This window comes from Saimiri boliviensis, chromosome 13 (assembly GCF_048565385.1).
Source record: "Saimiri boliviensis isolate mSaiBol1 chromosome 13, mSaiBol1.pri, whole genome shotgun sequence".
Taxonomy (NCBI): domain Eukaryota; kingdom Metazoa; phylum Chordata; class Mammalia; order Primates; family Cebidae; genus Saimiri; species Saimiri boliviensis.
The window spans coordinates 63,521,562-63,534,432 of NC_133461.1; the positions used below are offsets into that span (position 1 = coordinate 63,521,562).

The 12,871-nt window shown below is 41.9% G+C and overlaps 1 protein-coding gene across 4 annotated transcripts in view; it reads left to right on the forward strand.

The window, feature by feature from the left end:
* The window catches only part of ARHGAP28 (Rho GTPase activating protein 28), a 189,626-nt gene that overhangs the window by 120,662 nt on the left and 56,093 nt on the right, over window positions 1-12,871 (forward strand). For 3 of the 4 annotated variants that reach the window (XM_003924830.4, XM_010335562.3, XM_074383755.1), the window contains exons 4-5: window positions 1,737-1,829; window positions 11,104-11,193. In XM_003924830.4, coding sequence (XP_003924879.2) covers window positions 1,737-1,829; window positions 11,104-11,193 — 183 coding nt within the window. The remainder of the gene's footprint in view (window positions 1-1,736; window positions 1,830-11,103; window positions 11,194-12,871) is intronic. The other variant, XM_010335561.3, reaches the window with a different exon arrangement.

The following is a 12,871-nucleotide window of genomic DNA, read 5'->3' on the forward strand; positions in this document are numbered from 1 at the left end:
CATGGTGCCAAACACATGAAGAAACTTCTCACTGAGATGGAAGAGAAGGTTGAAGTTATTCTAGCCATACCCATGAGCTGCTGGGCAGTTTACGGAATGAGGTGGCAGGCATTGTCCCCGTCCTGCAGGGGGATGATGGGGGAGAGCATAATGAAATGACTACGTAGAACAGTAAAAATACCAACTTACATAATCACATATATTACAGAACGTTACATCTTCTTAGCAGATTGTGCCTTTTACTCTTTGAGCAAATCTGGCAAGAAATGCCTCTGGATACTAAATTTTTATAATCCAAAAAACTTAAATCCTAAATTGGTGAGTATCAAGATGCTAGGCCCTAAATCGGTTTCCTGCCGTAATGTATCGCTATTGGCCCATCTGCTTTTTCATACTGTGTTATTGTTGAGAAGTCTGATGCCTCTCTAAAACTTATTCCTTTATTTATATCCTGCTTTCATTTGTATATTTCTGGAAACTTTGTAGGTGTGTTTTTATTGTTGGAGAACTGAATATCGTTGGGATATGGACTCTTTTTTTTTTCATCATCAGCACTGAGCTTTTTGCTTCTCATAACTCTTCCTGTCCTTTGAATTCTAAACATTCTCTTCCCAGTATTTCTGTAGTTATTTCTTTCTCATCACTTTTTCTCTTCTTCCTTTCACTGCTTGAATTAAACTCACATACATTAAATTGTCACTTATTTTCCATATCTTTTATCTATTTACTCTGTATGCTGGTATTTTTTGTCTGCATTATTCTTGTAGAGACTTAATTTTAATTTTTGCCATGAGTAATTGAAACTTGGCCCCTGTTGAACTTATAATTCAACAAATATACTGTTAATTTATAGCAATCTCTTTTTACTTATTTCCTCTTTATTGTTATACTTAGCTTCTGACTTATTGTTGCAACTACCTCTCAAATCTAAAATTATTAAATAATTATAAATGTTCTTCGCTTATCTGCTTTTTGTAAAATGTCTATCACTGTATTTCTTTTTTCTGTTGTTGATTTTCTCTTGGTATTGGTTTACAAACCATTGCCAAATACAATCACAAAGTCTGGCTTTAAAATAGCATGGTTTTATTAGTAAGTATCAGACTTAGATAATTAAGAGGTTTACTTTTCTTACAACAAGAAGCTTAAGGAGGAAGGCCAAGGCTGGTATGGCTACCCTGGCATGGATCTATGCATTTTTTCATCTTTCCATTCTGCTTCCCTTAGTGTGGGGGCCAATCGTTAATACTTACAGGATGTCCGGACATCACAGGCACCATGTCCTTGCTTCTGAAAGAAGCACTGGTCGGCTGACTTCATCCACTTTCACAAGAAAACTTTAGCTTTCCTGGACACTCCACCAAGTAGAATTACATTTATATCTTACTGGATGTAACCATCACATGATCACAGTCTTTTTAGTTAGACACACAGCATCTTGAAGCAAAATCATGATATTTATAAGTTAGGAAAGAAAAGAAAGTGGGTTTTGGCAGGAAGCTATCAGAGTCTGCTTCTGAGACCAATTCTGTTACAGTGCATGGCATTTATGAGGATCAATATAATTATGAATGAATTGGTAAGTGCTGCCATCAATGCCCCATTAGTCACTAATTGTATAAGTCTCCAGGCAGTGGTATATGTCTGTAAAAACTCTAGTGTAATGCATATGTGAATACGCAATGATATCTGGAAAGATATGCCTAGATAAACATGGCTTTCATTTCTTTTATTAGCCACGTGAGACCTGTGACAACCACACTAATCAGCTGGATGGCACCCAGGAAGAAAGAGAGCTTCCAAGAGTTACCAAGACAAGTGGTTCCATGGTAAGCTATAGTTGTGGGGGGATGGTGGTAGGCATGAAACAAGCTGTTTCTTCAAGATGGTTGAGCAAAACTTGAAAAAAGTGCAGTATAATTAAGACAGTTGGACAACCACAGATTTCAACATACTTACCTACCTTTAAATAATTTTTAAGAAAAATATTCAGCAGTAAATGAGCTCAAGTTGAATAGGTAAGGTCATTAAAAGGTGCTCAATATTGTTAATGAATATGGAAATGCAAAGAAAGCCACGATAAGATATTTCTAGATACCCTGTAGATGGCTAAAAGTAAAACGACTGACCATACTAACCAGTGCCAAAGATTCACAGCAATTAGAACTTTCACATGTTGTTGTTAGGAGTGTAAAATATTTTATCCACTTAGCGGCATCTTAAAATATTAAAGATACACCTACTATAAGACCCAGCCACTCTACTCATTAGTAATATATATACACACAAACACTTATCCACAATGTTTATAGCAGCTTTATTTGTAATAGCCATAAACTGAAAATATCCAGATTTTCAGGTAGACAGGTAAAAAAAATTGTGGCATACCCACAAAGTGGAATATCACTCAGCAATAAAAAGCAATAAGCTGTTCATACACATAACACAGTTCGATCTCAAAATAATTATACTGTGTGAAAGAAGCCAGACTTAAAAATACGTGATTCATACAAAATGATAGAAAATGTAAACTAACCTATAGTGGGGGAGAGATGATCAGTGATTTCCTTCTGGGGACAAGAGGGAGGGCAAGGAAGGGAGGAGGAAAGGAGAGATTCAAAAGAGGCATGAGGCCATTTTGGGGGGTTGCTTGTTTTGTTCATTATCTTGACTGTGGTGATGGTTTCAAAGTCTATACAGTTGTCAAAACTCATCAAATTGTATGTTGTGTATACTTTATTTACAGTTAATTACATCTATGCTGTATCTCAATAAACCTGTTTTTAAACATCCATTGAATGTTTTATAATCGAATTAATAGCCAACATACTTATTTTTCAGTAAGCTACTTACAATAAACAGTCTATTCATGTATTACATATGAATGACCCTTGACTCTACACATGCCACTAAACCCAAGTGCTTACAAAATGTTTGCAATCCAATCTACAATAATCGGAAACCTACCTTACAAATCAATTCCTATATAAAAAGACATTTTCCTTATGTGCAGTTAACATAAATGAAACAATCTGTCAAGATTATTGTTAGTTTATTGAAAACGTAAAGTAATCCTTCTAATTTATTTCTAGTATCTTAAATGATAACCAAATAGCTATACTTGCTATTGATTCATAATTTACTGTAAAATACAATCATACCATTTGTTAAAAATCATGAGTTATGTCTGTTTTCTTCATGTAAAAGAAAATGAAAGGAACTTAAATTTAAGCAAGTAGAAGGGTTGTTTTTTTGAGATGGAGTCTTGCTCTGTCACCCAGGCTGGCGTGCAGTGGCGCCGTCTCGGCTCACTGCAACCTCCACCTCCTGGGTTCAAGGGATTCCCCTACCTCAGCCTCTGGAGTAGCTGGGAATACAGGCACACGCCACAATGTCTGGCTAGTTTTTCGTATTTTAGTAGAGACGGGGTTTCACCATGTTGGCCAGGATGGTCTCGATCTCCTGACCTCGGGTTTTTTAAATCACAAAACTAAGAAATTAATAGGGAGTTAACCAAGGCTGGAACAACTACAAAACAATGTAGTAGTAACCTTAGCATGGACTAACAACTTTTTCCTTTCGTGTTGCTGCCTTAGCACATGCAGTTAATCCTCATACTTACAGGACGCTTAGGAGGCTCTGATAACCTTGTTGATACCCATTAGTGTCATCAAACCAAACTGGGTCAGTTTGCCCATGCAAAACGAAAAGTCAAACACTGAAGCACCAAGTTTTGTAGTAGAAAGGTTTATTTCAATCTGAATGGCAAGGAGACAGGAGGAAATGCTCAAATCTGTCTCCCTGAGTTGGGAGTTGGAGCAAGTTTTGTAGTCAGAGGGTAATGAGGCGTGATCTGATTGGATCTTGTAATAGGTGATGCCAGGAGGCCTGCTCTGACTGCATCCTGCCAGGAGGTGATGCCAGGGCTCAATCTGATTGGATGCTAGATCCTGCCATATGATGTCTGCTTCTTACTTCAGTCCCTGTTCCTCAGTCTGAGCACTTAGGTTCCACCTGGGGTTGCATGCTTGGTTCATCAGGTCATGCTCAGGTTGTGTGACCTTCAACCTGAGGTCAAGGGTCCATGGTGTAAACCAAAAATAAAACTCTAAGGTCTCCAGCTATCTGAATGAACCCCTTCTTTTGGCCACGGGTATTCCAGAGTAATCTGAAAATCTAGTTGAGTCCATGATGGAAGAGGGAGTTGGGCATGCCTCATTTTACCTGATAACATTAACAACAACACAGACCTGAAATCTGATAAACATTTACATTCTATTAAAGCCTGCTACTCAGAGGCTTCGTCTGCTTGACCCAAACTAGGTCTCCACAACCTCATTTTAACTCGGACATTTCTTTCTACCAATAAATCAACCAATTGCCAATCAAAAAAAATTTTTTTGGTGGGGGGGATGAACTTTCACTCTTGTTACCCAGGCTGGAGTGCAATGGCACGATCTCGGCTCACTGCACCCTCTGCCTCCCAGGTTTAAGCGATTCTCCTGAATCAGCTTCCCAAGCAGCTACCATTACAGGCATGTGCCACCATTCCTGGCTAATTTTTTTTGTATTTTTAGTAGAGACAGGCTTTCACTATGTTGGTCAGGCTGGTCTCAAACTACTGACCTCAGGTGATCTGCCCACCTCAGCCTCCCAAAACACCAGAATTATAAGCATGAGCCGCCGCGCCCACCCCAATCAGAAAATTTTTAAATCTACCCATGACCTGAAAGCCCCTGCTTCAAGTTGTTCCACATTTCTGGATCGAACCAATGTAAACTTTACATGTATTGATTGATGTGTTATGTCTCTCTAAAATGTATAAAAGCAGGCTATATCCTGACCACCTTGGGCACATGTTGCCAGGTCCCCCTGAGGCTGTATCATGGGCAGGTCCTTACCCTTGGCAAAATAAGCTTTCTAAACTGACTGAGACCTGTCTCAGATACTTTGCGTTCACAGTGACAACTAAAAAACAATTCACCACTTGGTTAACAGGAAAGCTGAGCCAGATTGGTCTGGGTGTGGGGGGGTTACATTAGAAACACATTACAACTGACTATTTTTAACAGCAAACTTTCACTCTCCTGGAAAATCTGTACAGTAGAATCTCTCTCTCTCTCTCTCTCTCTCTCTCTCTCTCTCTCTCTCTCTCTTTTATTTACTTATTTGACAAACTGTTAAACCCTTAGTGTCACAGTATTTTTTATTTTTTCTTCTTTTAGTTTCATGGACCCTCATTCCTTTATAAATAAACTTCTCTAGGTTTTTGTGTTTGTTCTCTCTTCAACTTTTTAAATTTAAAAAATTTTGAATTTATTTTGAACTTATTGCTGGAATTCTGAACTTTCACAAAGATCTTCTTTCTATTTTATTGATCCTGGTCAGCACTTAGTGACTCTTTTCTAAGAACAGTTTTCTTTCTTCAGTTGCTGGACATTTTCTTCTGTTATGCCTTAAATTCTTTTTCTCCCCATTCCCACCTTCCAAGAGCACATATTAGATGCTTTGCTTCAATTGAATTTGCATAGCTCCTAAATTTTGTTTAAGGCAGTGGTGACTCCTCTGGAGCTGCTGCTGTAAAGATGCCAGCTGCAGCAAGGGAGGTGCAGCCAGGGTTGTGCCATCCGCGGGGCCAGCAGGAGCCAGGAGCAGGCAGGAACCTTGCCCTCTACTGACTTGGGAGGGCTGGAACCCTATGCTCCCATGCACAGCTGCAGTCACCCACTCACAGCTCAGCACCCAGGCATCCCTGCACTCTCAGGGGCCTGAGAAAACCCTCCTCCCACAGACTTGGAAGTGCCTGCCCATGCTTCCTGGCCTCTCTTCACTCCTGGTGCCTGCTCAGTGTGGAGCAAAGTTGTGGCCCAGCCCGGGCACTGTTGAAACTCCACCAGGTGTTCAGGTGCTCAGGGCAGTGCTTACACTCCAGCGCCTCTGCCGCCTTGGCCCCCTCTGTACTTTAGGCACCCACAAGCATGGGAGGGAGGCCAAGATGCCGAGGGCAGCTCGGCACAGGCCTGCAGGTGTCCCTCAGCAGCAACAGCCTGGGCACTGTGGATGGCATGTTGCTGGTGGGAGGCAGTCAGGTGATTGAGCAGAAAGGGGCAGGTACCCAGTAAAGCCCCTCCTTCAAACCAGGAACAGCCTGAAGCCTGGGGACTGGGCTGTCATTTCTGGGTGAAGTCTGCTGACTGGAGTGGGGACTTGATTGAAGACCATTTGGCCAATTGGATGGTGCTTTTTCCAGGCCCATTCATGGCCACCCATGGACAAATCAGCATGCACTTCCTCCCTTCTGGGCCCATAAAAGCCCCTGGACTCAGCCAGACACACAGAAATCAGGGGGTACCAACTGGAGGAAAGAGCTACCCATTTCATTTCAGGTCTCTTCAGGATGACCTGCCTGCAAAAGGAGCTACCCACACTGCAGGTCTCCTGAGAGCTGTCCGTCACTCAGTGAAGGACCACTCTGCCTTGCTCATCCTCCAGTTGTCCATGTACCTCATTCTTCCTGGACGTGGGACTAGAACTTGGGACCCACTGAATGGTGGGACTGAAAGAGCTGTAACACAAACGGGGCTGAAACACACTTCCCACTTGCCACATTGTGGGGGATGAGAAGGGGAGAAGAGCTGTGGCCCTTTGCAGAGCTCAGACCTGGGGGATCTCTGAGCCATGACTGTGACACCCACTTTTGGGCTCTGCAGTTCCTGGCATCGCCAAGCTTCTAGGCACCACCACATTCACTGGTGTCCACAGTGGAAGCCCATGGAAGCCACCTTTCGTACACCTGGTCCAGCCATAGCCTCACACGGTGCTAGTGCCTGTACTGGCACCTGGAGCTGCCTGTCCCACTGCAGCTGGCATGCCTGGCCGTGTGCAGTGGCTGGACCCTGTGCTGGCTCACACACCCCTTGCCATTCCACACCTGGCTTACCCTTGGCAGGGGTGGGACCTGGGCCAGTAGCATGAGTGGAATGCAGCCTGCTGGGTCAAGTGGGTGGAATGAACCCAGTGGGCCCGAGCAAAGCTCAGACAAAGGCACCACCAGGCACACACGTTTCCAGCTAGAAAAGGAACACCCTAATGCTTCTGTGGAATTATCTCATATTACTTTGTTTGCTCTGTTTTCTAGGTTTCTTCAACTTTATGCTCCAGATTTGAAAATTTTTTCTTGGTCATTTTTGTGTTTTTATTTAGCTTGTCTGACTCTTTTTATAAATTTTGGGAAACACGTTCTTATTTCCCAAAGCAATTTTTTAATCTCTAATATGCCCATTATTACAGCAATATAATCTCAATTCAAAGCAGCAGTGGCCCTTTTAAGTTTCTCAGAAGGTAAGAATCACATTATTTTTAGGGAATCAAATAATTTTTATGTTTTCTTAAATTGAGGCATAACTTACAAACTATAATTGCTTTCATTTTAGGTGTATAATTCAATAGTTTGGGTTGTGTGTTTGGTCTTGGATTTCTAGAGACAGGGTCTCAGTCTGTTGCCCAGCCTGGAGAGCACTGGCACAATCCTAGCTGACTGCAGCCTTGAACTCCTGGGCTCCAGTGATCCTCCCTCCTCAGCCTCTCAAGTAGCTGGGACTACAGGTGTGTACCACCAGGCCCAGCTTCAGTTATTTCTAACAAATGTTATCACCCATGTAAGCACAGCTAACCAAAATGTAGAACATCTCCATCACCCAGAAGTTTGTCCTGTGCCCTTTCAATCAGCAGTCCCTCCTCCTAGAGAAGCAAGACTAGCTGTGATTTCTCACACCTTAGCTTGGTTTCCTACTTCACAGAGGTCTAATTATAGTATGCTCTTTTATGTCTGGCTTCTTTAATTTATAACAAATTTTGAGATTCATTCATTTGTTGCATGTTTTAGGAATCTGATCCATTACTAGATAATATTCCATTGTGTAAATATAGCACTACTGATATTCACCTAATGATGGACATTTGGATTATGTACAGTTTGGAGTTATGAATAATGCTGCCCAGAACATTTATGAGTACAAATGTAGAATAAAGGATATGGATTCTCATTTCCCTTAGGTAAAGATGCTACATAATTCAGACTGTCAGCAAACACAGCCACACGTCCCCGTCACCCATAGCTCTTAAACTTAGTAAGGAATAATTTAATAGGTAAATCTAAAATAACTAAATTCTATCATTAAAAAAGACCTACAGGCAGAAACAGCAATAAAAAATCATATTCTATTACATATTCTGTGTGGAGGATGTTGTCAACGAAAGCTAGGACTTCATGGGTGAACTCACACAGAAAAAATAACAGACTGCTGTATAAATATTTTTTTCAATATCAACATAGATATAAACGCTTAGTTTTTTCCAGTTATTTTGGAAATGTAAACATCGCGTGTAGAGAACGCGTTAGCTTTGGGACTATGTGGCCATCCGTGACGCGCAGTGAAGTGTCTCCCCTGAGTGCGAGTACCATCTGGTCAGGGAACTGCACGCCTCCCGCTGGACAGCAGCCAGTGTTTTCAGGTTTTAGGTTGTGCCTCCAGTGGAGGGAGAGCTTTCCACCATGGCTATCAATCCAAGGTGTTTTTTCCTGTCCTCCTCACCAGCCACTCCCCCAGCCCTGTCTATCAGAATCGATTACAACAGGAGGACGATAGGATACACTCTATGCCTTCACCTAAGGACACATAGTGTGAAAGGTGTTCTGCAAGGCAGAAGCTATCGGCACATTGCAGACAGAAGGAACTACAGCTCTCTGGGCCTCTAAAGTGTTCCGCAGAGGCATAGAGCTGGACGTTATTGATTTTCCAATTGATTTGTTTAGGAAATTGGTGTATATTTCCTTTGCAGTTGAGTAGATCTATCTTCCAGAAAGGCCAAAGTTGTTGACTGTGTGTTCGTGTGAGTATGGCATGCTTAACTTTAACGTGTGTAAAGGGGATAGGTTGGTTAGTATGCGTGCTCCCCAAATGCAAAACCAAACCAATGAAGGAGATAAAGAACTTTATTATTTCCAGACAAAGCTGATTTCATTTCTTGTTCTCCCCTCCATGTCTTCTGTTGTGGCATCTGAAGTTCCTTCTCCCTTAGACTTCTATATTTAGACTAGAAACTCATCCCCAAGGCAATAAGTTCATTTAGTTTAGGTTGCATTTTTTGGTGTTTTTTGTGGGGTTATATTTAGAAACCGTCTACTTATGTAAAAGAGGTCTACTTGGCTCCTATTTTTCTAAACATGTCTTAATTATTTGTCTGCAATTTTCTTACTCTTTGTTCATTCCACATTATTTGTTTTTCTCTTCCCTTCCTAGAAACTTTATTTTATGTTGCTTTTAGGAAGAGATTTTTATCTTACCAAACCAGTCCCACTGGCTTTACACCTACAAATTTCTCATTTGGCCTGTTGTGGAATTCTTTGCTGGTTTCCAGTGCTATTCAAAATCTGTTCCTTTAAAAAATATGTTTCTCTGCCATTTGTAGTTATTTGGGTGGCAAGGGAAGTAGATGATTAGTTCACCATCTTGCCTTCAATTTCCTTTTTCTTTCTTTTTTTTTTTTTTTTGAGACACCCTTTAGCTCTTGTCACCCAGTCTGGTGTGCAATGGCACGATCTCGGCTCACTGCAACCTCCAATTCTCCTGCCTCAGCTTCCGGAGTAGCTAGGATTATAGGCGCACAGCACCATGCCCGACTAACTTTTGTATTTTTAGTAGAGATGGAGTTTTGCCATGTTGGCCAAGTTGATCTTGTATTTCTGATCTCAGGTGATCCTCCGCTTCAGCCTCCCAAAGTGCTGGGATTACAGGCGTGAGCCACCATGCCTGGCCAACTTAAATTTCTTGTACTGGTTCTTGTTTTTTATTTGCTTCTTTTTAAAAAAAAAAAAATCTTGGCCGGGCACGGTGGCTCACGCCTGTAATCCCAGTACTTTGGGAGGCCGAGGTGGGTGGATCAGGAGGTCAAGAGATCAAGACCATCCTGGTCAACATGGTGAAACCCCGTCTCTACTAAAAATACAAAAAATTAGCTGGGCATGGTGGCACATGCCTGTAATCAGAGCTACTCAAGTGGCTGGGGCAGGAGAATTGCCTGAACCCAGGAGGTGGAGATTGTGGTGAGCCGAGATTGCGCCATTGCACTCCAGCCTGGGTAACAAGAGCGAAACTCTGTCTCAAAAAAAAAAAAAAAAAAAAATCTTTGCTCATTTTGTAAAGCAATGTATACTGTCTCTAGAAAATTGAGAAAATAAGTCAAGCAAAATAAAGAATGGCATTTCATCAAATGCATTAAATTTTGCAATAAGTTTCCTTTGCCAAAGAAAATAATCACATCTTAATTTCAGTGGCATCGTGTTACACTACAGCAAAAATCTCTTAGTTTCATCTTTATGAATAAAAAATAAAAACTTCATACTGTTGCTACTAAATTCTATTCACTACAAAAAACAGTCATTGGATCTGCTAAAAAACAATTATGAGATTAGTTCAGTTGAGTTTGTGTTTGGATGCATGTAATCAAAAAGTTGGAGTTGTTTGCTTCACATGGAGACCCTTCAGATGGAGGGCCCAAGTCTGATAGGGCAGCTGCATGGACACAGCCAGCCTCGCTCTTCTGTCCCTGACTTCTTCCTGGTGCCCATTGTCCTCATTTGTACTAGACACCTGGCAGCTCCACGCTGTCATCTACGGCCCTGTCATGAGCATGTATCGGCTGAACCTATTCTTTTTCTTAGTAAATACACTTGTTAAAGTTTCACGAACACCTTGTTGGCCACACTTGTCACATGACCTGTCTACCTTACAAATGAGCCTGCAAATCAGGTTTTTTGATTTACTCTAATTCCCTGCAAGAAAACCAACATGCTGTTAAGGCAAATGGAGTTTGTAGCAGTCACATCAGTGTCTGCCACAGAGGCCTGTGTCCTGAGAGGGCTGGGCACTTAAGTGGCTCTTAGTAATGCTGCACCACCAGTTGGATGCAATTGTCCATGCACAGGAAGTCATAATTGCATAGATTGCCACACATATCTCAGTATGAACACAGAGCAGAATACACAAGCCCACTGGAAGGTGCTTCCCCGAATAAGAATGGTACTTTTATTTCTCCATTTAGCCAGATGATGCTTCTCCCAACAGTACTACCCTGTCTGACGCATCCCAGGATAAAGAAGGGAGTTTTGCAGTTCCCAGGAGTGACTCTGTGGTAAGTCATCACATGTCAGCACAGTTACATGTCAAGGTACAGTTGCAAGTCAAAGCAACTAATATAGGAAAGTAAGAAGAAGCAATTCTTTAAACGTTAAAAAAAAAATACTTGAACTAAGATTGCAAGGAAGCCACTGCTGGTAGAAGTAGCTGCTGGTGGAACTACTAACTTTGTAAAAATGAGGAAGTAAGAGGCTCAAAATAAAAGAGGACTCCATGAATTCATATCACTGCAGCCGGAAATCAAAGGATGTTTTTTATGTCTATCAATTTGGAGGCATTTCTTAACTTTGGTCTTCTGAGCTGAGTTCACTCAGACAAATCGTGGCTTAATTGTCATCTTAACCCAGAAGTTCCTTTTACCCACAGGATAAATTTGAAACCTGCATCTTGATATTGAAGGCTCTCTAATGTACCTACATTTCCAGACTGAATTCTCAGGACTTACTCATGCAAACTCGGCCTTCAGATGAATTTATCACTTGGTCTTAAGTAACAGAACTTGTACTTTTGTTTTGTCAAAAATTTTGGTCATTCCCCCTCTTGTCACCCCAACTGCGACTCCCCACTCGGTGTCTGAGCAGGTGCTCCGCAGGGAGTGATATGATGGACCCTCCAAGAAGACAGAGACCCCATTAGATGAGGCAGTGGTTTTCCAGTGGCAGGTTGATGGGAGGCAGCAGTTAGCACAACAGCCTCTCAGATGGAGCTGGCACGTTCAAAGATTGTGCTGGGCGGTTGTTTCTCAGTCTCCGTCCATTTCCAGAAGCAAGTTAGCTGGTGACATCTGCATGCATGACACATTCCTAGAAATCCCTACTGTTTAGGAAGACAATGCTGTTAGCCCCGTATAAATTAGCTTTGCTGTTGTGTTTTTAGATTTTTGTTTATAGTATCATTTTGTTTTGTTGCTCAGTGATCATGTAAGAGGAATAAAATAATGTGAATGACTTTTCTCATCGATTAACTTACTGACAGCTCTGTAGGTTATGGCATAAATAGGCCGAGGGATATCCACAATATCTGACCCACTGACTGTAAATCAGCTGTTACTTTCCTATTCAAGACCAGGCACTGGAGTGCGAATGAGTGAGAGGGTCTCTGTTTTAGACATCATCTCAAATTCACTCCACTTCATAATGAAAACAAAGTCTGGTCACTGTTGGAATAAGGAGTGACCTGCAGTAGATCTTACACAGTTGTGCTGTTCCCTTGTGACTGGGGACTCCTGCTCTGAGGACTTGCCCAGGATCCTTTATCTTCCATCGCAGTTTGTGGCACCCATGTCCCCTAGAGTCGCGCCTGCGTGGCACTCTCAACTCTAACTTCTCCCCTCTTCATGCCCATCTCTGAGACCTGTGAATTTCATCATGTAAATGCTTGTAAAATCCTTCTGCTCTTCTGTCTTAGTACAGAAACTCATCGTCATCTTCTGTACTGCCGAAGTAGCCTCCTAAGTGATCTCCAGACTTCAGCTTTATTCCCTTCAAATCCATCCCTCCCACAAGTCATTGACTTAAAATACAAGTTGCTTAAACCCTGCGGTGGTTCTCCCAACACTTTCTAGTTAACACGGAAGCTCCTGACACGATCAGATCCCAAGTCAGCCTCTCTAGCCGGCTTTAACAGCCCCCGCATTTTGTACAAGCAGCGACACAGGACTGCGTGTGGTTCCA